The 25,329-nt window shown below is 47.2% G+C and overlaps 5 protein-coding genes across 7 annotated transcripts; 3 read left to right on the forward strand and 2 right to left on the reverse strand.

Moving 5' to 3' along the window:
• Positions 1-787: 787 nt before the first annotated feature.
• On the reverse strand, positions 788-2,982 carry LOC120661527 (taxadiene 5-alpha hydroxylase-like). The gene is made up of 2 exons (XM_039940417.1): positions 1,958-2,982; positions 788-1,867 (listed from the first exon to the last, which is right to left on the reverse strand). Exons 1-2 carry the CDS (start codon positions 2,901-2,903, stop codon positions 1,368-1,370), a joined length of 1,446 nt encoding a protein of 481 aa, XP_039796351.1. The 5' UTR covers positions 2,904-2,982; the 3' UTR covers positions 788-1,367.
• A 1,747-nt stretch (positions 2,983-4,729) lies between these two features.
• LOC120661525 (cytochrome P450 716B1-like) lies at positions 4,730-6,574 on the forward strand. The gene is made up of 2 exons (XM_039940416.1): positions 4,730-5,734; positions 5,831-6,574. The coding sequence occupies exons 1-2, from the start codon at positions 4,786-4,788 to the stop codon at positions 6,337-6,339; spliced, it is 1,458 nt and encodes a 485-aa protein (XP_039796350.1). The 5' UTR covers positions 4,730-4,785; the 3' UTR covers positions 6,340-6,574.
• Positions 6,575-7,200: 626 nt separating this feature from the next.
• LOC120661528 (TORTIFOLIA1-like protein 1) lies at positions 7,201-13,831 on the reverse strand. Of its 2 annotated transcripts, XR_005669930.1 has the most exons (7): positions 12,738-13,831; positions 11,251-11,442; positions 11,053-11,125; positions 10,330-10,961; positions 8,500-9,372; positions 7,978-8,060; positions 7,203-7,616 (listed from the first exon to the last, which is right to left on the reverse strand). XR_005669930.1 is itself a non-coding variant. In XM_039940418.1 (6 exons), exons 1-6 carry the CDS (start codon positions 13,515-13,517, stop codon positions 7,422-7,424), a joined length of 2,745 nt encoding a protein of 914 aa, XP_039796352.1. In that variant the 5' UTR covers positions 13,518-13,831; the 3' UTR covers positions 7,201-7,421. The 2 variants fall into 2 exon arrangements, 1 of the variants encoding a protein (XP_039796352.1); XM_039940418.1 differs by lacking the exon at positions 7,978-8,060 and having other exon boundaries at positions 7,201-7,616.
• A 7,197-nt stretch (positions 13,832-21,028) lies between these two features.
• On the forward strand, positions 21,029-23,934 carry LOC120661531. Of its 2 annotated transcripts, none has more exons than XM_039940423.1 (2): positions 21,029-21,402; positions 23,067-23,934. In XM_039940423.1, exon 2 carries the CDS (start codon positions 23,089-23,091, stop codon positions 23,566-23,568), a length of 480 nt encoding a protein of 159 aa, XP_039796357.1. In that variant the 5' UTR covers positions 21,029-21,402; positions 23,067-23,088; the 3' UTR covers positions 23,569-23,934. The 2 variants fall into 2 exon arrangements, with proteins under 2 accessions (XP_039796357.1, XP_039796356.1); XM_039940422.1 differs by having other exon boundaries at positions 21,038-21,402; positions 23,086-23,934.
• A 305-nt stretch (positions 23,935-24,239) lies between these two features.
• On the forward strand, positions 24,240-25,293 carry LOC120661530 (protein LHCP TRANSLOCATION DEFECT). The gene is made up of 2 exons (XM_039940421.1): positions 24,240-24,689; positions 24,784-25,293. Exons 1-2 carry the CDS (start codon positions 24,399-24,401, stop codon positions 25,036-25,038), a joined length of 546 nt encoding a protein of 181 aa, XP_039796355.1. The 5' UTR covers positions 24,240-24,398; the 3' UTR covers positions 25,039-25,293.
• Positions 25,294-25,329: the final 36 nt, after the last annotated feature.

The raw sequence follows: 25,329 nt of genomic DNA on the forward strand, positions 1-25,329 counted from the left end.
TCTGGAGTCAACGATACATGCATTGTTCTTATACCCAAGGTAACTCGTCCTGAACACCTGAAAGACTTCAGACCAAAAAGTTTATGCAATGTTATTTATAAAGTAGTGTCAAAATGTAAAGTAAATCGGCTTAGACCAATCTTGCAAAACCTGATCTCCCCAAATCAAAGTGCTTTTATTCCTGGGAGGATGATTACTGATAATGCTCTCATTGCCTTTGAGTGTTTACATGCTATTAACTCAAACGTTGGTGAACGAAGTGAGTTTTGTGCGTACGAGGGCTTTCAGAGTTCTTGGGTGGACCGAGTTATGACTTGTGTCACTTCGGTCCGCTACACGGTTCGTTTCAATGGTGTCATGTCGACACCCTTTGCACCAACTCGGGGTCTACGGCAAGGTGATCCTCTTTCGCCCTACTTATTTCTATTTGTTGCTGATGGTTTTTCTACTTTGATCAAGAACAGAGTTACAACAGGCGCGCTGCAGGAGCTGAAAGTGTGCAGGAACGCCTCTGGCATCTCGCACCTCCTTTTTGCCGATGAAACGCTCCTCTTCTTCATATCGGTTCAGAGCAAGCAACGGTAATCAAGCAGGTTTTGTAGTCATATGGCAAGTGCACGGGCCAGCTTGTTAATCCATCAAAGTGCCCCATCATGTTCAATGGACAGAAGCCACTTGAGACACAGGAGCAGATCAAACGCATCCTACAAATCGACAGCTCAGTGTTCGATGCTAAATATCTTGGCTTACCAACTCCTATTGGAATAATGAAAGGTGACCGGTTCCAGAACCTAAAAGAATGGCTTAGTAAACGTCTACAGGATTACACCGAAAAACGCATGTCTATAGCTGCTAAAGAAATATTGATCGAAGCAGTAGCTCAAGCTCTCCCAACTTACAGCATGAGTGTCTTCAAGCTACCATTGGGATTGTGTGATGACCTTACCAGCATCATCCATGACTTCTGGTGGGATGCTGAAAACGGGAAACGGAAAACTGCATGGATTGTTTGGGAAGAACTAGTCCTATATCTCAGCTGTCATGATGTGCCCATCAATTCTACTCTGGTGAGGCCAACACTGTATCACACACTATTGTACACTAGTTCACTAATACCCTCTCAAATTATTAGTCGTTTTATCTTTTCTAGATTCATATATTTAGTTATATATCTAGATATAATACATATGTAGACGCGTAAATAAAGTCCATGAATCTAGAAAAAGCCAAAACGACTAATAATTTGTTGCAAGTGGTGTGGTGCTCTACGTTATCCTATTGTGGGATCAAATTAAAATACGTTTCCATGTGGGGCATCTTTGATGTAATCCTGTTGTGCAAATTGTCGCTGCCGATTTTTGTCCTGATCAGAGAGAGGACTTGTTCTCGAGCTGGATGGGTAGGCCGTGCAGCGGCGACGGCATGGGGTCTCTCGCGAAGGTGTCTTCCTTGCAGCAGAGCTTCCACCGGAACCGCCTGACCAGGTGGTGCATCGTCACCAGCGTCTCGATCCTAGCGAACTTCATGCCGACGCAGATTCTCGGGCCGCCGCCGAAAGCCACGAACGAGCATGGTGGCGCCGTCGCCGCCGACTGGTTCTTGAACCTGGACGGATCGAATTTAGACGGCTCGTGGAAGATAGCCGGGTTCATGTGCGTCACGCTCGCCGCCCAGAACACCTGCCATCCTTTGGGGATGAGGTAGCCGTCGAACTCGACGTCCTCCAGGGCTCGCCGGAAGCTGCCGAAGATGGGAGGCACCAAGCGGAGGGTCTCCAGCGCTACGCGCCACGTGAATTTCATCTTCGCCAGGTCGTCCCATGTCAGGGCCTCGCCGTCGTCCTTGTTCTTTGCGATCTCGTCGTGCTCTGCGCCGCCACCGGCAGCCATGGCGTGGTCAGAGTTAGTTCAAAGCATAGTGAAGGAGTGGAATGATGCGTTCTAGTTGGGTTTCTTACCTTGGACCATGGCGGCGAGGGTGTCCGGGTCGTTGGCGAGGTGGCGGACCATGAACGTCATGAGGATGGACGAGGTGTCATGGCCGGCGACGAGGGCCACCACGGAGCTATCCACGATCTCCTCCTCGCTCAGCTGCGTCGCGCCGGCGTCGTCGGTCAAGCTGAGCAGGCACGCGATGAGGTCGCTGCTCCGGGAGGCTTCGCCCCGCTCCAGCTTGGCCTTGGTCTCCCGCGTGATCCCGGCGATCACCCGGCGAGCACTGGCGCTGGCCTTCAGGCTCCGGCGGAACGCCGTGAACGGCAGGTCCACGGGGACGGCCCATATGCCATCCATGACGTGCTTGAAGTCGCCGGCGAGGGCGTCCCGGACGGCTCCTCGCTCGAGGCCGAAGAGCAGCAGGGAGATGATGTCGAACGTGAGCCTCTTCATCAGCGGCATGACCGTGACGGTGGCCCGGCCGGCCCAGTTCTCGTCGAGGTGGCGCCGGACCTCGCCGTCGATCTTGCCCACGTACAGCCGCAGCATGTCCGGCTTGAGGAACTCGAGGAGCGCGCCGCGGATGCGCTTGTGGTCGGCGCCCGTGAGCTCCAGGATGCTCCTCTCCCCCAGTATCCTCTGCGTGGACCGGGGCTGCTGCAGCGCCAGCGCGCCGCTGAAGAAGACGAACTTGTTGGCCGCGGGCCCCGTGAGGAGCACCGCCGGCGCGCCGAAGAGCGACAGCTTGGACACCGGGCCGTACCGGTCGACCCGGTCCTGGACCCACCGCTCGGCGGTGTTGGCGCGCATGGCGCGGAGGAGCCCGAGGCTCTGGCCGATCACCGGCAGGCCCAGGGAGCCCGGGGGCAGCTTGGCCGTGCCCGGCCGTGTCTTGTTGGCTCTCGTCAGGAGATGGAGGAGCACTGGGAAGGCGATGGCCATGAGCGCTAGGAGGAGAGCGAGATCCATTGGAGGAACCAGTGTTTGGTGAATGCTGAATGGTGAAGCTAACAGCTTGGAGAGCCGGCCGGGATGGAGAGAATTGCAAGTGATTGATGATATATATTACCGTCCGGCTGATGTAAATAGATTGTTATTATCGATCGGTAACTTTTGTGTAGGGCGGGAGGAGAAGACAAGGTTTTCTGTGACAGGCCCCGGCAATCTTCACCACCACCACCGCGTCATTTTCGTTCACCAAGCAGCAACTAGGACAGTAGGACGTGCTTGGGTTCTGCCAATGTGCAAATTTTTTTATTTATTATTATTTTTTTTACGATGGCGATGCACCGTCTCTTGAGGCAGTTCAGGTGGAGGATGTGCTGCAATGACGGAAGAAACCAAGGAGGATCCAACACAACACCGATGCCCGTTCTCGACTAAACTGATCCCTGCATTCTTTTCAATGAATACATGCGTGGATTACTTTATTTTATGCGTGCAAAGGGCATGCATGTTTTTAACATTGAGAACTTGGAGTGATCTCAGTGTAAGGACGAAGTTTTTACGGCTTTTATTTGTGTGGCAGAAATGAACTGACAGAACGCTGAACCAACAATAACGGTCTTTGGTTATGTTTGTACTTCAAGAAAAGCACGTGAGCTTCATTCTCTGTCCATATGTCTGAACCTGACCATTCTTTTTTCCACTGGCGAGGATTAGTACATGCTTATTATTTAGTAGTCACTAATTATTTTGGTTTCCTATGCGGAATCCATGCAACAAAGTAAGATTCTGTTTGTGCAAAGAGCTGATCGAAACAGACTCTGTTACTCTGTCTCTTTCGCTTCAATCAGTGAACAATCTCAATGTTGTCCCTACCACGTTTGACGTTTTCAGCACATCGAAGCCGAGAATGGTGCGTAGCCTTCAGCGAGGGGTGAGGCTAAATGAGGCGCCGACAAAGACAGCGCACTCAAAGCTTGGGGAAATGGTGGCCGGCTTGCCCACTGCCAGCTGCCAAGGGGGTCCAGGAATTTATCACCATCTCTTACCGTCTTACGGTAGACGAACCCGCATACTGATTGTCCTTTGTTCTGGGCATGACCGATCTTTTCTCTGCACTACTTGCCATGTGTGTTTTGCTGCTTTTAACTCTGAACGTCGACTCGCCGTTTTGTACTAAACGTGAATTTGACGTTCCTCGCAGCTGTCCTTTACCTATTTCCGCTCTGCTCGGTTGGCTGTGGCTGGTAATTGGTGCTGATTTGTTGTAAGAGAAAAATACTGCTGGCTGGCTGATGTATATTTGGTGTGAGAGAAAAACACGGCTAGCTGGCTGGCAGAACTTTGTTTTCAATAATATAGTCTTGATTATATTTGTACTTGAAGAAGAACACGCACTTGAGTTTATTCTCCGGCCATATGTCTGAACCTGACCAATCTTTAACCCCCCTGATGAGGATTAGTACATGCTTATTCAGTTGCCAGTATTTCTTTTGGTTTCCTTGGCGGAATCCATGTGCATTTCTATCTGGCAGCAAAGTATGTTCTGTTTGTGCAAAGAGCTGATCGAGACAAACTCTGTTACTTTACCGTCTCTTTCGCTTTCGTGAGCCATCTCTTGTTGTCCCCGTCACGTTTTCAGCACATTTCTGCTTGTCTCCAACGCTAAATACAACCGATCGAGGCCATCATCCCTTACCCCAGATTCTAACCATCGTCACGAGTATGCGGCGACACACTAGGTGAAGATGCCACCTTGTCCTCTTCACAGCGGCTCGTCGACGCGTTCCATCAGTACAGCGCGCGCCGCGCGCTGCTAATGCGCAGAATATATTGTTGCCCCACCCTCCCCTCCTGCCAAACCCCAAGAAGCTCCAGCCGTTGATTGGTGCACGGCAAGTCGGCAATGGCGGCCTCCATCGCCGTCGCGCTCCTCACCGCCATCCTCACGCCGCTCATCGTCTACTGGCTAACGACAAGAACCAGGAAGCCGTTGCCGGCGAAGCTGCCCCCGGGGTCGCTGGGCCTGCCGGTGATCGGGCAGAGCCTGGGCCTGCTCCGCGCGATGCGGAGCAACACCGGCGAGCGGTGGGTGCGGGACTGGGTCGACCGGTACGGCCCCGTGTCGAAGCTGTCGCTGTTCGGCGCGCCCACGGTGTTCGTGACGGGGCCCGCCGCGAACAAGCTGGTGTTCGGCAGCGACGCGCTGGCGCCGAAGCAGCCCCGGTGCCTGCCGCTGATCCTGGGCCGCCGGAACATCCTCGAGCTCGTCGGCGACGACTACCGGCGCGTGCGCGGCGCCATGATGCAGTTCCTCAAGCCCGACATGCTGCGGCGGTACGTGGGCACGATCGACGCCGAGGTCACGCGACACCTCGACGCCCAGTGGGCGGGGCGCGGGGCCGTCACCGTGCTGCCGCTGATGAAGCTTCTCACGTTCGACATCATCGCGACGCTGCTCTTCGGCCTCGAGCGCGGCGCCGTCCGGGAGGGGCTCGCCGTGGCGTTCGCCGACATGCTGGAGGGCATGTGGTCGGTGCCGCTGGACCTGCCGTTCACGGCGTTCCGCAAGAGCCTTAGGGCCAGCGCGAGGGCGCGGCGGGTGCTCGAGGCGACGCTCAGGGAGAAGAGGGCCAGGCTGGAGCGGGGCGAGTCGTCGCCGGCGGACGACCTCGTGAGCTGCCTCGCCAGCCTGCGGGCCGAAGGCAGCGGCAAGCAGCTGCTGACGGACGAGGAGATCGTGGACAACGCCATGGTCGTCCTCGTCGCCGGCCACGACACGTCGTCCGTGCTCATGACCTTCATGATCCGCCACCTCGCCGGTGATCCCGCCACCCTCGCCGCCATGGTCCAAGGTAAAGAAAGCAGCCCAAGCTCATCATGTCAATTGTCATGTCATCGATGGCGCGCCATGTCTGACGAGACGACGCCTCTCTCCCCGCGACGTGCAGAGCACGAAGAGATCGCCAAGAACAAGGCCGACGGCGAGGCGCTGACATGGGAGGACCTGCACAGCATGAGGTTCACGTGGCGCGTGGCCCTGGAGACGCTGCGGATGATCCCGCCCATCTTCGGCAGCTTCCGGCGAGCCCTGGAGGACATCGAGTTCGACGGCTACGTCATCCCCAAGGGGTGGCAGGTGTTCTGGGCGTCGAGCGTGACGCACATGGACCCCGGCGTCTTCAAGGACCCGGAAAAGTTCGACCCGTCGAGGTTCGAGTGCCAGGCGCCGCCCTACTCGTTCGTGGCGTTCGGCGGCGGGCAGCGGCTGTGCGCTGGGATCGAGTTCGCGAGGGTGGAGACGCTGGTGACCATGTACCACCTGGTGAGGCGGTTCCGGTGGAGGCTCTGCTGCAAGGAGAACACCTTCGTCAGGGACCCCATGCCCTCGCCGCTGCATGGCCTCCCGATCGAGCTCGAGCACATAGGCATGGCGCCTCCCTGCAAAACCGATTGCTGAGTTCAAACGTGTCCACATCGTAGTGTTGCGACCTTCGTCATGTCCGTACAACTTTGGTTTGACACTCCAGCAATTGTGCTTCTGTTGCGAGAGTTGAAGGTCTGAACTGTATATCTGTATCGCATGGATACCACCAGCTCAATGCGTAGCGCCTGCTTACAGTTTCATCCTCGATTGCATACAGAAAGATGTTGACGCGGTGAGACGGTGACAATAAACACTATATTGCTACTCATTTTTAAGCTTCCGGTGTGTAAATGCACCAATACATCGCCGGCACCTCGAAGAGGACCATATTAGGTATAACTAGGCGTACAGACCGCGCATTTACGCGATTAGTATTGAAAATTCAAAAATTCGCATGTTGTTATATCCTTACTTAAAGATTATAGTATTTTTTATCATACATCATCCTGTTCATTATCGTAAATTATATCTTATTACTAGTTAAAACAATTCAAATATGATCTACCTGTAATAACAATTTGATTTGTTGAGCTTTAATAATATTATGTATATAATTATTCTTATTTTGGTTTTATTTTAATTGATTGTTGTTAGCTTTAGTTTTTATTAACAATATATATTTGTAGCCGATACATAGCTAATTGGTATTTTATATTTAATTTTTCATAATGGCATCGGTGAGTGATTTTTAATTAGACACAGAGGTACTTTAGTTTAATTTTTATCATAATGACAGTGGTGGGTAATTTTTAATTAGACACAGAAGTATTTTAGTCTAATTTTTATCATAATGGTAGTGGCGAGTATTTTTTTTCTCCGATTAATGTGAGAATTTCTAAGCCTTGAGAGCGAACGTGGAGACTCCGTTTGTTGGTCAAATAATAAGATAATAGATAAGAAAAACCATACTATGAACTGCGAAAGACTTTCGACCCAGGTGAGACAAATATCAACATCATATTTCCTCACACAAACAATCAATTTCAACACAGTGCCACTTCCACTCAGCCCAATCTAGCACTTGTACTCCTAATAGCAATAGACCAAGCACGAACAGGCAGGGAATCAGTGATGAACAAATGAAATCAACTCGTATTTCGACGGACAATGCTACCCTAACTGATGAGCTGCTGCAAGTCAATGCGCCAGGATGAAGCCAGCTGCTTCATTATCTGCACCGGGGTCGCTCCCTCCCAATCATCTGGCAGCTCGATCGCGGTAGCATCATGAAGTCCCAATAGAATGTCTTGCTTTGCGTCTAGAGGGATCCCGAGATAATCAGATCCGTTTTCCATTACCAGATCAGTCAACTGCAACAACCAACACATTCTTCATTGAGATCTCTAGCTCAAAGTTATGCTTTCAGCTCAGAAATGTAAAACCAGATAATGCCGGACATTTGAGTATAGAAAATGAAACAAATGTTAACGCTTTTCTTTGCAAACGCTTCTTCTCCAATGTACTCCGATGTTTTAATCACCATTTCATGACATAAACAAAAGTTAAATGGTGATGTATTGGTTTCGCAAGTGGACTGAAACAGCTACACTATTCCAGGTGAAAACCTTAATTGTCATAGTGCAAACAAAGAGAACATGATAACAGGTTTCACCAAATGAGAACCTATCTGTTCAAGAAATAAAAATAAAGTATCAAATATTCATCACATACTTCACTACAGTTTTTCCTTCAACCTTGAGCAATCCAGTAAAACTGAAGGGCCTTCATTCTAGACCAAATGAAAAGCCAGGATTCTGTTTGAGGGCAGAAGGACCAAAAGTCAATCAATAACAGTTTTATACTCTATCCAAATTAACGTTTACCAAGATATGTTACGAATGCTTAGATTACTTCAATTCACTAGCTAAATCAACAAATTAGTTCACTGTTTATGTCTGTGGCTCTCTATTCCCGCTTAAAAAAAATATTTCTTTCAAAAACATTAAACTTCAGAGAAAATTATCATCATAGCTTGTTAGACAACCAATTATCCCAGTACCACATTGGATAAATTACTAATATATGCTCATTAAAATGTATTTTTAGAGTGCTGCACCATAATCTTACGATGGAAGTGATTCCTTTATGAACTCAAGTTCCAAGGCAAAGAAAATGTTCAGAGTTGAAATTTCTCTGATATAATTTGTCAATGAAGACATCAATACATTACTGCAATGGAATATGATAGATTACCTGCTGAAGCCAGGTCAAGGCTACATCATAGAAGCTTTCTTCCACAAGAAACTGCCCCACAGCATGTAGGACTTCGTTTGCAACCTCATTTGAAAGTTGATCAAGAACCGGTCCAGTTTGCTCCATCAACTTTACAAGTAGTTCAGCATCACCAGTAGAAAGAACCTCAGCATAAGCAGAGTCCATATCATCAACATGAACAGCATCCATCACACGGGTCCAGGCATCCCAAAGTGGGCCTCTTTCATCCCCTTGATTGTCATCATTCAAAGCTTCGCCATCCAGTTCAGGAATAGCAACTCTTGCAGCAGCCCTTGAACTCCCATTATCTTCACCGGCCACTCTAATAGCTTCCAGTGTGGCTTCATCTTTTGAGGCCCGCCAAGCACTGCGAGCAGACGGACCCTCACCGAATCTAAAGGGTCCCTGCCCTTCGTCCCAACCTCTTCGGGGACCTGCTTGATCATTACTCCGCTCATTTCTCGGCATCCTATTGTCAGATGAAACAGAATCTAATCCTCTCCTCGCATTCATACCATTTCTTGATCCAGAATAAGCATAAGGGTCCCATTGTTCAGAATCTGGTCTCCAAGATGGGCTTCTTAAACCAGAAGCACCATCTGCAGAGAAATACCTTTCTGCAAATCCCATCCGTCCATCGCCACTCCTCCCAAATTTTGAGTTAGAATATTCATGGAAACCATTGTATTTAGATGATCTGCCAGGAGATGAATCAAAGCCCAGTGCTGGACCACCACCTCTCCTGCTTGACGAGAGTGATATTTCCCTCGCCATTTCCTCAACAACTCTCTCAAGACCACGTACTCTGTTCTCTAGAGTAACCATGCTGTCATGAGATCCTCCCATGAAATCCTGAAAGTTGAAAACCAATTTATATTTGGTAGTTAGCACACAAATATGTTTAGTAAGTTTTACATGCGTCCTGAAAATCAGCAAAGCCATAAATCTCAGTGCTGAGTCATTTTCCACATATATCGAAAACTTGGAGCATAACCGAAGAAAGCATGGGGCTACTACTAAACTATGCAACAAGTAGTCAAATACCAAATCATGTGGCCACAAAGCAGTCAATTTTCTTTCCAAAAGATGTGCAAGATTATTTTAAAATAACAAATAAAATTGGAACTAGAGCTTTCAAGTAGCTGAGCGTAAGTAAGACAAACACTTGGTTCAACCTCATCTTTGTGCGCGAGGTCAGCTCAACTGAAGCATGGATATGCTCAGGCTCAGATTGATAAGGCCAGAAGCCTCCAGTATTGCCTGGCTTTGAGTAGATTGCTCCATAACTCTAGATGCATGTGTAGAAGTATATCTTAGGCTCAAATAAGATCAATCGTCACCAGTATAGGCAAATAATATGTTATATAGGTATATCTTCAAGCCTAATCAAGCCGAAGTCAAGAAAGCTTGAGAAACCCAAGCTTAATATTGATAAGGTTTGAGCCCAAGAACAGGTTTAAGCTCATCTTAATAGAGCTCAAGCTTAGTTAAATGCTTGTCGGACCCAAGCTTTCAGTATTTGCCAAACATTTAAAGCTTGCTTCATCTCTTGTCTGTGTATGATAGTTAAATGAAAATTTTGACACCAAAAGGTGGCCAATACACCAACATAATTATAATTTCAGTAACATGAGGCACAAAATAGTGAAAAATCTTAATAGCAGAGAGACTTAATAGTACGAACATTATTTTCTTGTCACAACTCAGGAAGTCAACTCTCAACTGGTGTGTGACATTCATTTCTAGATTCTTCTCTTAGCAGAATAGAAAAAAACTTCAAACATGTCAGAGAAGTAAACATAAACTAACCTGCAGCATGTTCATGAGACTGGTTTGCTGCCTCTCCAAGTGTGACAGCTGCCTTTGTATGGCTAACCAATTCGTTTTATTATTTATGAATGGGCCTTCTCCAGGGATGTTCATAGTTGCAGCAGTAGAATCTTTTGTGCTGGGTTCCACCCTATCTTCAACATCAGATGTCCTAGATTTTGCATCTTTGTTTCTATTTCCCCTTTGGTTAGCCCATTTATCTCGAATGTTTTGAAAATTATAGCTAGTACGCATTTGAGTCAAATTTGCTTCGTCTTCAGCTGATCCATTACTGTTAGCGGGACCAACATGATCACCATCTTCTTCTGGTTCGTCTTCACTTCTTAAGTGAGATTGTAGAGTCTTGCGGGGGACTACAACCTCAACAGCCAAACCATCTGTTTTCCTTGTCTCAAGCTTTTGGAAAAATTCAGGGTTCAGTTCCCTGTCAGTTAATGTCGGTCTTTTCTTTAAAAGAACTGCAGCCTTTTCAGCTATGCTACTGCCCTTCGCATTGTTACTAGGTGAATCTGGGGAGGAATCTTCAAAGGATTCTGATTTTCCACTTCTTTGCATTGACCTTTTTGAGTCCAGCTTCCCTTCACCATCAGCTGGATCCTTATTTCTACCATCTGTTGCATCCAAGTTGTTTTACAGTAAGTATGATATAGTAAAACCATAAATAACAGGGTACACTTGACAACCAAACAAACGGATCATTACCATTTGCATCTTCTCCAGTCAACTTTTTCCACAACTGTACCGCATCAATCATGCTATCTCTAACAGGCCTTACCTGTGGGGAAAAATGACAACTATAGGATATAAACATAAAATCACAAAAATTGTCGTCATTTGAAAAAGGACCCATGAGTAGCAAGAGGACCCAAATTTAGAGTGCGCAAAGAAATTCTAGGTTACCTTATCAAAACGGCAAGCTTCGAGAGCAGCAATGGTTGGAGCTGTTCCATCACCTATCAAGTGACCTGAATGGGTAGCCAAGACACATAATGTATCAGCAGCTGCTTTTCTAGTAGCCCAGTCGCTGTTCTCAAGACAATCACGAATACTTTGCAGAGCTGGCTGCATATTCTGAGAGCTGATTGCTCCAACCTGAAAGGGAAGATATGAACAGATACTCAAATCAACCATGCTGATAGTTCACACAATATCATTGCAGAATGGCATATGCATAGCAAAATAATACAAGCATTGCTAGAATATTTTCATGATAAGCCTATCTAAAGCCCCTAAACCAGTTTGGCACTGCAATATTATGAATAAAACCAGAAAACAAAACTCAAAGAGATGAGCTGGGACCTTGCACTCATGTTACAGTAATAGATCAATCATGTAATCACGTAAAAGTAATAAAGAAAACCCACAAGTGAAGTCCAACTAAGTGAGCTACAACATGCTCTTGTAAATAAAAAGTCCAGAAAGATCTTTAAAAAGATAATCTCAAATGCTACAGCACACACTAACATTTGAAGTGAGAACAGTAGTACACTTGACCACCATCCACTCATACGGCAACAAGCAATACCATAGACAAAAGGTGTATCTTCTAGTGCCCCAGATAATACATGAAACAATATAGAGATATATAAGTCAGAAAAAATTATTCTAACTGAAACTCACATCATATCTCTATAACCAGGTAAAAGAGGATATCTTGTAATCCATGGTGAAACTAAAGGGAAAAAGGATGTCACTATAAGGTTTATTAAGCTCCTATTTAGATCTAAAAAAAATCACAACGACACCATAGTTGTCTGTTGATCACCAATTTAAACAGCAACTACAAGTAAACCTAGTCTCTTTGTTCTCCAGGAGGACATTAAGTATTAAATCTTCCACATTCAATCTATCAGGAGCCAAGTTGCAATAACGGTGCTTAAATATCCAAACTCCATTTGCAGCTTATCATTAATAATTCACCAGCAGCTTGTAAACTTCGAAGTGCTTACATCCCTACACTTTCCATGGCATACTCAAGCCACAACTAAAATCAATTGTCAAGAACAAATCAGCTACATCAACAATACCACCACTAGCAGTGAATCCATTGGAAGCCTACCACAAGTACAGGATAACATTCATATCCCCTCAGTCTCCAAGTACAATTCACTAAATACTAGGCCTTCTCCCTGCAGACCAAAACCCTAGAACTATTTTCATACCTAAAGTTGTCGGGAAATGTACATGCTATTACAATCAAAGTAACACCACGGGAGTTCAAAATAACCCCTGCCTCCAGACTGGGATAAATTCCTGCCTAAAATATCACATGCCCATTAAACGACAGATAACTAGCAAACCTTCTAATATCTGGCATTTTTTTTAGTCAAATCATAAAATACATGGCAAGCACAACAAGATTTATGAAGGGAAAGGGAGCACCCCACCTGTGCCAAACTTCCCATGACGCCCAGCAGTGCTGCCTTCGCTTGCACGCCTTGGCCACCGAGCAGTTTGCAAATCCTAGGACCGAGCTTCCCAAACATCCCGATGACACAAGGGCCAGGCCCTGCCCCTTCCACCGTCTTGGCCAGGCAGGCGGCCGCCCCAGCCTGCACCGCCTTGCTCTGCTCCCCCATCACCTCGAACAGCGGCTTCATGAAAAGCGTGACGGTCGCATTGCCTGCCTCAGCAACGCCTGAAGCGGCCAGCGGCCGAAGGTACACCGCCGCGAGCTGGCCCGCGGCATCTCGGCAAGCGTCGCGCACGGAGGTGTCGGAGGCCGGGTCCTTGAGCCGCCGCGCGAGGTGGGCGAGCGCCTTGTGGAGGTGCGGCGCGGCGGCGTCCGGGTGGGACGCGCAGAGCGTGGCGAGTAGGCGCAGCGACTCGCGCCTGGCGGGCGAAGCGAGCCCCGGGGAGTCGGAGGCCAGCGCGTTGAGGAGCATGGGCACGGCGTCGGGCGACGGCGGCGCGCGGATGATGCGGTCCAGGTCCTCGACGGCGATGTGGTGCGTGTCGCGGTCGGAGAGCTTGGCGAGCGCGGCGAGCACGCGCGACTTGAGCTCCGCCATCGCCGCGTTCTTCGACGGCGTCGCGCCGGCGGCGGGACCCGACGGCGGCGGCGCCGCCGCCGCTCCGGCGCCGGGGTTGGGAGGCGGCGGCGGCTGCGCGGTGGTGGGCGACCTGGGGTGGGATTTGACGGCGGATTTGGAGAGCGCGGTCGCCATTGCGGTGGGAATCAGGTGAATGTGGGGGAGTGGGAATGGCGAGGTCAGATTTGAATTGGTGGGTGAGGGGTTTGAACACCAATCTGGGGCATTTGGTTACGAATTTGAGGTGGGTTTGGTGGGATTTAGGGCGCTTTCGGATGGATCGTTGGGTTTCGGATTTGGCGTTTGGGTTGATTTGGGAATGGGGTGATGATGAGATCTCGCCTTGGGAGCGGAGAAGGGGGAGCGAGGCGTCGGCGAAGAAGGGCTGCTGATGAGAAAGGAAGGAGGGCAGTGGGGCGAGAACTAGGAGGGAGAGAGGCCCACTCGTCAGGGGGTCAGATAGAACTAGGAGGGAGTATAATACAGTAGTACACTAATTTTTTTCAAATAAATGTTAGTAATATAGTACTAGTATTTTTGAGATGAACCATATTTAGTTATTTACTTGTATGTGCATTAGACTAAGATGAATCATATTATTGATTGTGTACTAGAGCGCAAACTAATGCACATCGCCCTTGTAGCAAATAAACAGAAATAAAATATTTAATAGGGTTGCCTTTATCTCACAAAACTACATTGTAGCATGTGTTCATTTATATTAGGAACCCAATGAGTGCCAGCGTGTTGTGTTTGTTTACCGTCGTTGTAAAATATTGTTCAGCAAATCAGCATAATGCTGGGTTTGCTCACGATTACTCGGACACGGGACATTTGCGACAATACCACGTTATTGCACTCAATAACCCCTAGCCTCAGGGTGGCGTGGTGGAGGGAAATGGAAATGGCCAATTGACCGTGCAACAAGATGGTGCGCTTCAAGATGTGGAATAGCTCAGTCTTACAGCTTTGCTACGTTTTGCTCTTCTATAATCTGTAGCGGTCTAGTGGGTGCTCATAACGGCATAACGCGTTGTATTAAAACTCTTTACTTAATAGAAAAATATGCAGCTCTCCTGTGTATTCGAGAGAAAAAAATAGATGTGGAATACTCATATTTTCAGTAAATTTATTCAATGACGAGGTGAGGGTGCTTGGTGAGTCGGCAAATAAACCATCATGTATCCCGGTATCTGCACTGGAGTATTCCTAATATTTTTTTAAAAAATACTAGCACCAAAAGTTGTCTGCTTGGGGAAATTAGTTTACGATTCAAATCTTTAAAAAAATCTCTTAACATCACATACTCCCTAGATTCTGATTTTACGAGCATGGCGTCAGTTCAAAGGTGAAATGTGGTCTGTAATATGAGGCTGAAGCATCAATTTTAAGGTGACAGGTTTGCTCCATATTTCAAGGGGCAACAAGATGGATATCGACCGATGGGGCGTCACAAGGAACACGTACCGGTGCAATCAAGGATGCAAAAAAAAAAGGAACTGTAAATCTGTAATGCAATGCAGGTGTTTGTAATTTGTTTATATTTGAGGTCCAGCTAGCTAGCTAGCTAGCTTTCGGTTGATGGTTGGTGAGGTAGGTGCCGGAGACGCATTGGTGGGAGGAGAGGCAAGCACATCAGCAGGCAGGCAGCAGCATCCTTGCGACGACGCCCTTGCTGCAACCGAAACAAAACGGCACACGGGTGGTGGTTGGCACGTCCGTGTTGTCCCTTGTCCGTGGCTGAATCTGGCGACCGTGTAGTACCGAGCAGCATACCTTAACTAATTTTGTAACCTTCTTCTTCCTCTTCGTGTGAAGGTACAGCAGGTTCAACTCTTTTATGGTAGTAGCAGTAGCAGTATTAAGTAGGAAACAAAATATCTACGGGATGAAAGAAATATTAGGAGGAGGCGAGGAAGAACGTTACGCATATATATAGGTGGTTGGCACGTCCATTTCTGTTGCCTCCGAATATTGTGACCTCACAGAGCCTCATTTTGTAGTCTTGTTGCCAAGGTAGCAAGCTCACCTTGTGCACTCGTACGGTGCCGACGCACAGAAGAAAGCGTTTGTATAGTTGAAATCAAGCTGGTTGGCGAAGTTGGTGAGAAATTAGAGAGCGAATGAAGTTGCTGGCAAAATTATTGGAAGAAATTTTGAGAAGTGGGTGTGTCCAAGCCCAATTGGGACTTGGGAGAAGAAGCCCATCCGGCAAGTAACTGGGCTTCCACCGCTTGGCGGAGGAGAATGCAAGCCCAAACGGCCCACGACAAGGCCTTGGGCATCAAATAACTGGGCCACCTGGTAGCCCAAGCCTGGTGCCCGCTGAATGGCGTCATGGCGATCGATCTGATCCGTCCGCTTATTTCTTTTTGGACGTCGGCTGGCTCTGCGCACAGGTACAGTGCAGTCAGTGCGTTTGTCTCTCTCGACCGCCGGGAGCCTGCCCTGCCCTGGATTCGGTTGGCCAGGTCACGCCTCACGCGGCTTTGTTATTGCAAATGCACGGTGTGACTGTCCATAGATGTTCACGTGATGGAGGAACGGATGCCGGTGGATGCAGAGGTAGCCAAGCTCCATCATCAGCTACACACAGGTTCTCGAGAGTTGTGTGGGTACGATACGTACGTGCACGTCCGCAGGATCACGGTACTACGTACTCCTACCATTGCTTATTATTGCGGTTGGTCACGACTCACGACACGACTACTACCATCACCGGTCCGGTCCGATCCCCAGCTGCACGTTGCAACCGCTGCGCCGTTGAAGATCGACGATGCAGAGCCCAGGATCTCAAAACGTCGTTGACCAATATAGTCCAGCTAGCACCCCTCTCGATCCGGACCTCTCTAATAAACAATTGGAGTTATACATAATCGAGGGTGTGTCCTAGTTGCAACTCCGATCCGTCTATAGACAGGTAAAATAGAGTATCATATCGTATTTATGTTGAGTTGGAGAAGGGAGAAGGGGAGGGAAAAGAGAAACGGGATGCAATTTACAGCCTGCCTCTAGCCTGCTACAACACGGACTAGAATAAACTTGATGAAAAAAATGAAAGAGCAAAGATGAATCAAATATTAATGATGTGGTCTATTTATATATCTAACTATTCCAATTTCTATAGAAGTGTCACGGGAGTGTCATAGAAACAACCGTTTGAGGAGGGATTGGATCTATTTTCTCCTTCGGTTGAATCGTCTTTCTGGCCGCTGGTGTTACCACCGGCGGTGGCAGATTTGTCCTTCCGGCCGCCCTTGGTCATGGCTAATGGCGGTGTCGGATTTTATGGTCGGTTCAACCTTCAGAAGATATGACCGGTGTGCTTTCGGCGCCCTTTACTCCCTATAGTGATTGAGCATTCAATGCCTCTTTTGCGGTCTCTACTATTGTGGAGTCTTCTGTTGATGAAAATTGCGATTCTCGTGGCCGGATCTGGTGAAGTTCCATGGTGATGGAGTTTTCTGAAGCAATGGACTGCGCCGGATGCAAGGAAGATGAAGGACAGGAACCTAGTGACATGCTTCAATGTAATTTTATTTTATGTTGAGGTCAGTTGTAAAATGGGTTCTATTTTAATGAAATCTGATCCCTTTCTTAAAAAACATTAAATTTGCTGACATGATAGAAGAAAGAAGAGAGAGTGTTATAGGATGTGAGAGGAATGTCATGGTGATGACACTCCTACAGCTCAGTTATCTAGTTCACAAATTTGATAAAATAACACTTCTCACTGAAATTGATATTATATAGATTTGCTGTTAGTATATCGGTTTAAGATGATACGATAATGATATATAGCGCATAACTGCCTAATAAATTAGCTTTGCTCCGAGGAGCTGTAGGCTGTTCTGGCCCGCCAAATCCATCCTACTTACCTTGTGCACATTTTTTTTTAAAAAAACAAAAGCATCGCGAGTCGTCAATGCAAGGCTCCAGCTACGACGAGCTTGTTTCTTCACTGGGATCTTTATCTTATTATTTATCGAATAAACAGAGCCTCTACGTTCACTCTTAAAGTCTAAAAAATTTCACGTTAATCGAAAAAAATAAAAAAAATAAAAATTACTCACCACTATCATTATAATAAAACTAGCCTAAAATACTCATATACTTAATTAAAAATTACCCACCAATACAATTATGAAAATTAAATATAAAATATCATTTAGCTATGTTCAGTTACAAACATATCCTATTAATGAACTATTAATCAAAATATAAAAAAAGAATAATTTTATGCATAATATTATTAAAGCTCAACAAATCAAATTGTTATTATAGGTAAATCATATTTAAATTATTTTAACCAACAATAAGACATAATTTACGATAATGAACATGATGATATATAGTAAAATAAATAGTATAATTTTTAAATAAGAATATAATGAAATGTAAATTTTTGAATTTTCAATAATAACCGCACAAATGCGCGAGCTATACGCTAGTTTTAGAAATTTCAAATGGTAGCGGGGAGCTGTCAACTGCCATCGTGCGAGGAGCTAGCGTTTCCAGCGGTCTGCTGGGCGCTATACATATGGTTCCTTTTTAAAAAAAAAATATACATATGTTCCTGTTCTAGTGTTAAAAAAACTTGACCTGCGGGGTGAGACCGCCCCACGGCATTGTTTGAGAGGTAGAATGACATTCTCACAGCAGGCCAAGAAAACCCCTGAATCCCTGCCCCACCCGTATACGGGGCCCGTCGCCTTGTGAGTTAGGCCGGGCTCCACAGTGCTTTGGACGTGGGACAAGCGAGAGAGTTTTTTTTCATGTGCGAGCCGGGGATCGAACCCCCGACTTGGTGGTTTTCGCTTCCGCACTCCCACCGACCGAGCTAGCGCTTGTTCGCGTTCTTGTGCCAGCGTTGTTCGTCAAACCTGGAGAATTCAATTGCACCTGTAGTGCAAATTTCGCTGGTAGAATGATGCAGAATCATGCTTGGGAACAGGAATCACGGGCATTGTCGCGGCTTTAGAGGCAGAGCGCGCAGCTCCACGCCTGTTTGTTTGACCGCGCCTTTCCGCCCTTCGCAAGAGCAGTAGCTTTTCACAGCTTCTTTTGATTTGTTATTTGGAAGTATACTAGTACTTCTATCTAGAGATTTTTGAACTTGCTTAAAAGAAAAGTATCTTTGAACTTGCTTCACGTTGGAAAGCATCTTCGTTTCAGTTTCGTCCACTGTGTTTCTACTCGCTCCTGCCGCCATCATTCTAAAAGAGAGGTGTGAGGTGTCGTTTTCAGAGAGAGACGTCCTATTTGGTTTGTAGCGTACTAGTAAATAAATAGTTATATTTTGACCGCTAATTATGGTATCAAACAAAATCAGTTTATAAAATCAATTTCAGAACCCCGCGCTAGTGATCTTGAAGAATCTAACGAGGTCTTTGGCTGCGCGATTAGATGATGATTACCATAGCATTATTGTAGCAAATCATCGATTAATTATCATCATTAGATTCGTCGCAAAAAGTTACACCAATCTCTGAAAAGGTTATGCAAATAGACTTCATTTAGTACACCATGCATGCGAGATTCTTTTGTAGAATGGAATAGAACGAGGGAAACAAACAAAGCCTCGAGATTCAATGTAACACCCCGGCCCAGGGCTTAATAGGATTAATAGGATATTCATACCAACAAGTTGCAACTTTTTTTCCGGAAACCCATCTCAAAAAAACTCCAAAGTTAAGCGTGCTTGGCCTGGGGCGATGGGTGACCGACCGGGAAGTCATTCCTGGGTGCGCATGAGTGAGCACAAAGTGCGTAGAAAAGACTAGTGTTGGTCTGTGAGGTCAGTCTATGACCTAGAAAAGCTGTCTGATGTAAGCGGGCCCGGCCTCGGGGAGGCGGGACGTTATAGAATGGTATCAGAGCCGACCCTCGCGGTTTCACGGGTGTGTGTCGCAGTTGCGCAGGCATAGTGCGCATGGCTGGTGTGGATCCGGAGTGGTTTGCGCAGGCATAGTGCGCATGGCTGGTGTGGATCCGGAGTGGTCACACAGCATGGCACATGCGCTGGCATTGGGCACATGGACGTGGCCAAGAAAGGACGTTCCTGGCCTGGGGTTGACCGACGAGGACGTCGATCTCCTAAGAGGGTGAGGATGTAACACCCTGCCCCAGGGCTTAATAGGATTAATAGAATACTCATACCAACAAGTTGCAACTTCTTTTCCGGAAGCCCATCTCAAAAAACTCCAAAGTTAAGCGTGTTTGGCCTGGGGCGATGGGTGACCGACCGGAAAGTCATTCCTGGGTGCGCATGAGTGAGGACAAAGTGCGCAGAAAAGACTAGTGTTGGTCTGTTAGGGCATTCTATATCCTAGAAAAGCTGCCTGATGTAAGCGGGCCCGGCTTCGGGGATGCGGGACATTACATTCAAGGGGCTTATTCCTCAATTCAACGATCTGGGAAGCTAGGTGACTGTGTTTAGTTTGCGAAAAAATTTGGGTTTGAGTACTGTAGTATTTTCGTTGTTATTTGGCAATTAATATCCAATCATAAACTAATTAGGTTTAAAAGATTCGTCTCGTCATTTACAGTTGAACTACGTAATTAGTTATTTTTCAACTACATTTAATGCTCCATACATGTGCTCGAAGATTCGATGTGACGGAGTCTATAGAATTTTTTTTGAAAACTAAACAGAGTTTAGTGATTAAGGACAGTGCAGCAGGTGTGTGTTCTCCCCTGATTAAGAGGAAGGTGCTGCCACACTGCAAGTAGCAGGCCATCAAAGTCTTTGGCCTTGGATACCATAATGGTCAATAAGTTTTATATTGAAACGGATACCATATTTATAATGCATGTGCCATGTTTGGTTGGTGCTGTAAATGATGGTCAATGGCTTAATGCACAAGTTTATCTTTTTCCCCTCATTTTCATCCCCAACGTGTATGTATGCAAAAAAATACGAATATAAACTTTGTCTAATAAGAAATACTAGCTCAACTTAATATAAAAAAGAAATACCACTTGGCTAGCTAGTAGCTGGTGCTGATTTGTTACGAGAAAAAAGTACTGTCGGCTGATTGGTGGTTGGTACTGATTTGGTGTGAGAGAAAAATACTGCTGGCTGATTGGCTGACAAACCAAACGAACAGAGTGAATGGGTAACACCAATCTCCCTGTTTTTTTTCCTATGCAGTAAACCATGGAAAATGCATGCATAAGCCGGCATAAATAAAGCCCTGTTTAGTTCGTTTTACGTGTAAACGCAAAAAAAATTTGCGTGGGAATCTTACCAATTTGAAGTATTAAATGAAGTTTATTTACAAATTTTTTTGCACAGATGGGTTGTAAATCGCGAGACGAATCTAATGATGCTAATTAATCCATGATTAATCAATAATTAGCGGATGGTCACTGTAGCATCACTATTACAAAATCATGGGTTAAGTAGGCTCATTAGATTCGTCTCGCGATTTACAGCCCAACCATGCAAAACGTTTTATAAATAGACTTTATTTAGTACTTCAAATTAGCAAGATTTATTTGTACTTTTTTGCGTTTACGTCTTTTTACGTTTAGTGAGTGGCAACTAAACATGGCCTAAATAAAAAGGGAAAAGAAAATTGTTCACACACATTCTCACGCGCGACATGACAATGCACTAGTAAAGACAAATGTGACACAGGAGGCTCCAAGAGGAGGAAGAAGGCGGCGGTATAAAGTCGCGCTCCTCTCAAGGCACACACATCAGGCCATTTGAATGCGACACAAGCTTCCCTTCCCTTGACCTTCTGTAGTGGTGGATTCAATTCGTGGCACCGGATCCTATTTGAGCATCGATTCCTATCTGAAGCCCAGGGTGCGCTCTTTCTCCAGTGGTGAGGGTTCGGTTGGAGGTCTGACACCTCATCTCAGGGTGCGGTTTCCACCCACCAATGGAGAAGGCCCTCGCTCTCAGCTAGTCCCTCATCAATCCTGCTCGGGAGGTAGCTGCCCCTCCGGTGCCCCGGCGACCGGCGTGCGGCGAGCCGGCGACCCAAGCTGCACGAGAACCAGTCGACTGGTATGGCTCATGCTCCTCGTGTGACCTCTTGGCAATTTCTAGCTGCCGCGCGTGATCTGTTGGAGTAGTTTGTTGTTGGGAACGATTCGCCGTGAAATTACTAGCTGAAGCTCCAGCGGGCAACAGGGGATTCCGAGAGGTTCTTGCTTGAATGAATCGCGCTATTGACTCTCCCCATTGCGTATTTGCTGAGCAAATCTGGAGCTAGATTGCTCCCCATTTCTCCCAAATCTCTGCTCCGTGTTCTTTCTCCCGGTTCTTTCGCTCCCGGTGTTGCCGATTGCTGATTCCTGACGCTTCTGATTGCTTCCTGGGTGTAGGAATAGAGAGAATCAACTAGTTGTTTCTTTGCTTCTTGCTGTGCCTGATGGAACTCAACCAATCTGGTTCAGAACTCTGACCTTGTACTCTCCAACCTATCTTCTGGGTCTTGACTTGCAATCTTGTGGTACCAAGTAGTACAAAATATGGACCCAAAAGTCGAAATTTTGTCCTAGTCCTGGAAAGGAACTAATTAAAACTCTTGTCGTCTGCACTCATTTATTTCTGCTTCTTCTCAAGCAAATCTCCTCCAAATTTATGTTTCAGTTCTTGTTTGTTTCATCCCCGTATATATACTTTTATAATGAGTTTGGTGAACAATCTCACATGATTTGGTGCCACATTTCATTTACCAATTAAATTAGTAGCCTAAGGTGATCTTGTTAGAAAAAAAGGATCTAGTGATTAAAAAAAAAACAAGAATCCAAAGGCAGAAAGGAGACATGGGATAGTAGGTTCTTTGCTTTGCCCTCTTGGCATCCCATGAGAAGTGATGCTGGATGCTTACCCCCAGCTGCTTCTCTCCCTTGCTGCTGGTGGTGTAAAATCATTTTGATTAGCACTACTTTTTTCTAGAAGATGTAAAGTAACATCAGGCCAAAGTGGCCTACACAATACATGCATGGCCTGAAAAGTAGACGCAGTGAGGAAATTAAGGCAGAAAGTGAGGGATACAAAGGAGGGGAGGAAAAGGGGAGCAATGTAATGCTTGAGCAGGGCAGTGCATCTTTACACCTCAGTTTGTTGGTGGGATCTTCCACTAATTCCTTTAGGAACCACACAGACGGCAGACGGCACGTCGTTTTCCACCTCACATTCTATTAACTCCTGTTATGTCAGGATCACCCCAATTTCTGTTGAGATTTCTCAATCTTTATGATACATTAGTCAGTGCTACATTGATTGCAGCATCAAGTTAACTGGTCGATGCATTTTCGGTAGTGCAATATGTTTTCACTGTCTACATAATGAACAGCATCATATAGTTTCAACCTAATGTTCTTTTCTATATTCCTGGATGTGGGTTTGTCATAATTCTTGGATTAGGGACACAAGCGTGTTGATGCTGTTATCGCGATAGTTGAATCATTGCAATCTCGTCATGTTCTCTGTTTTTATCGAACAGCAATCATGGTGGCAATGTCTGCTATTTTACCCTTCTCATCGTGCATGTTAAACGCCATGATTTTATTCCTTTCATTGTGCAACCTTTTCCCCCCACTTTTAACCATCGCAGATCACTGCTAGCTTTTCACCACTCAACAGCTCTTGCTTGCTTGATCCAATTGTTGCTTCAAGCTTTGCTCACTAGTTACTTGTATGAAAAGCTAACGAGTCACTAGTCTTCTGTGTGACAAACAGGTCATGTCTTGCGCTACGGAGCTCGTCCATGGCGAGGGCAGTGCGATCAAGGTGGGCACAACAGGCACCATCGGCTCACTTATGACAAGAGAACTGGACGCCATCAAGGTCGAGCCACAAGCAACTGCCACCCCGCGTCTGAGGCGCCAAGGCTGCCCGGTCTCAGTGTGGTGCGGAGCCACTCCCCGGAAGGTCGTCCCGAGGAAGAGCTCATCTGACATCTCCAGCAGCAGCAACGGCAACAGAACTGACCGTGTGAGCGCCGAAGAGGCCTGCAAGTCGAGGAGGGCCTCGCGGAGAAACACATTCAGCTCCCCGATGCTGCGCTCCGATTGTCCCCTCGTCGACCGGAGCCCAAACACTGGTAAGACAAAGAAGGGGAGTGTGCACGGCGTCGAGGTGGTGGACGTCAAGTGTGGTAACCCGATGAGCAGCCGGCTCAGGAAGCTCGGCTTCTCCAAGCTGTCGGAGACGTTTGCCTAGCTTTGGTGAAGTTCGGGAAGGACCATCGCCATTCGCCAACATCTGAATTGAAGGGCCATTTCCCTCAGGACATCGTAGGCTTTAGAGAGCATTGCTATGTGCCAGATTTAGTGCAACCAGCAAGCATCCACCTCACCACCTGACACCATCCATTCCATCCTTGTACGTTGCCAATGCAGTTTGCATCTAGTAGCCACTTTTTCCTAGCTGTTTTTCCCCCTCTGTGGAAAGTGGAAACTGCCCTTGTGCTCTGTGTATGGTATGTTGTTTCATGAAAAGCAAATTCCCATCAGACCCAAGATCATGATGGATGATGTAATGATGTGTTTTGCGTCGCTGAACTTGCTTGTTTAGTACTCCCTACTCCGTACCCACTGAATCTTGTCCAAACGTTTGATGTCGTGAACAGGTTGACTGCAATGTTGAATTGATGGTCTAAATCAGCATAGTACATCAAAATATCATTGCTGGATTTAAGTTGTACTTGTACATGGTTGAATCCAGTGGCAAGGTGAGTATTTTTTAAATTCCGTATGTGCAAATTCATGTGGCAGATGGTAGAGGGAGCATATCTATCTGCCGTGCTGTCTTGCATTGCCAGATTAAAAAGTAGTCGAGAGATTCGTAATTCAGGTAATGATCCAATAAAAGCCTCCAAATAAACAAGTGCAGCGCCAGAACAGTTGAGTTCAGTCAGTGGTGTGTTAACTTATCCACTTCCCAGCACTTAGCTCAGTGCCCTCCTCAGCCTCTCGCTTTGCTCTCTCCCGACGCGCACGTCCTCCGCGCTCCGAGAAGCCAAGCCGAGAAGCGCCGAGGCAGAGAGGGCCATGGCGTCCATCCCGTGCACCTTCCAGCTGAGCGCCAAGACGGCGGCGTCGAGGAGTGTGTCGCCGCGGGCGGCGGCGCAGGGGCTGCGGACGCCGCTGCTGGGCTCGGGCGCGGCGCGGCGCGGGCTCGGGTGGCTGCGGCCGTCGCGGCTGAGCCGGGTGGTGCCGGCGAGCGAGAGCGGGCGTGTGGGGCCCACGTGCTGGTTCAGGTTCGGGAACAAGGACGCCGAGGGCGCCGGCATCTACGGCAGCCAGGCCAGGGACGACTTCGACCGCGACGACGTCGAGCAGGTCGTCTGAGCGCCGAACCTAATTGGCTGGTACCTTTGATCATTGCGCATTACTGTTCATTGCCTGAACTGAATCTTGTTGCTGCAACCTGCAGTACTTCAACTACATGGGGATGCTGGCGGTGGAGGGCACCTACGACAAGATGGAGGCACTGCTGAACCAGGACATCCACCCGGTGGACATCCTCCTCATGCTGGCCGCCTCCGAGGGAGACAGGCCCAAGATCGAGGAGCTGCTCCGCGCCGGCGCCGAGTACGACGTCAAGGACGTCGACGGCCGGACGGCGCTCGACCGAGCCTCCGAAGAGATCAGGGAGTTCATCCTTGGATTCGCCACCAAGAAGGCCTGATCATCATCCCCTCCTGCTCTGATGGAGATCTGTGGATGGATATGGATGGAGGTTCTTTCGGTGTAAATTTTCGTTCCGTTTCCTGGGGCTGGTACTTGGTAGGGAGTTAGCCGGGAGATTCACAAGCTGTTTGCAGAGGTAGCTTTCAGTAATTATCACTTCATCAATATCTTGCGTTCTTACTGCGTTCTGAGTGGTGTTGGACCTGCCACTGCCCATTTATGAAACCAAGCTCAAACAAATTGCATTGTCAAATGATGAGGTCTGTTCTTTTTTTTTTTCAAAAAAAAA

The sequence above is a fragment of the Panicum virgatum genome, chromosome 2N, assembly GCF_016808335.1.
Source record: "Panicum virgatum strain AP13 chromosome 2N, P.virgatum_v5, whole genome shotgun sequence".
Classification (NCBI taxonomy): domain Eukaryota; kingdom Viridiplantae; phylum Streptophyta; class Magnoliopsida; order Poales; family Poaceae; genus Panicum; species Panicum virgatum.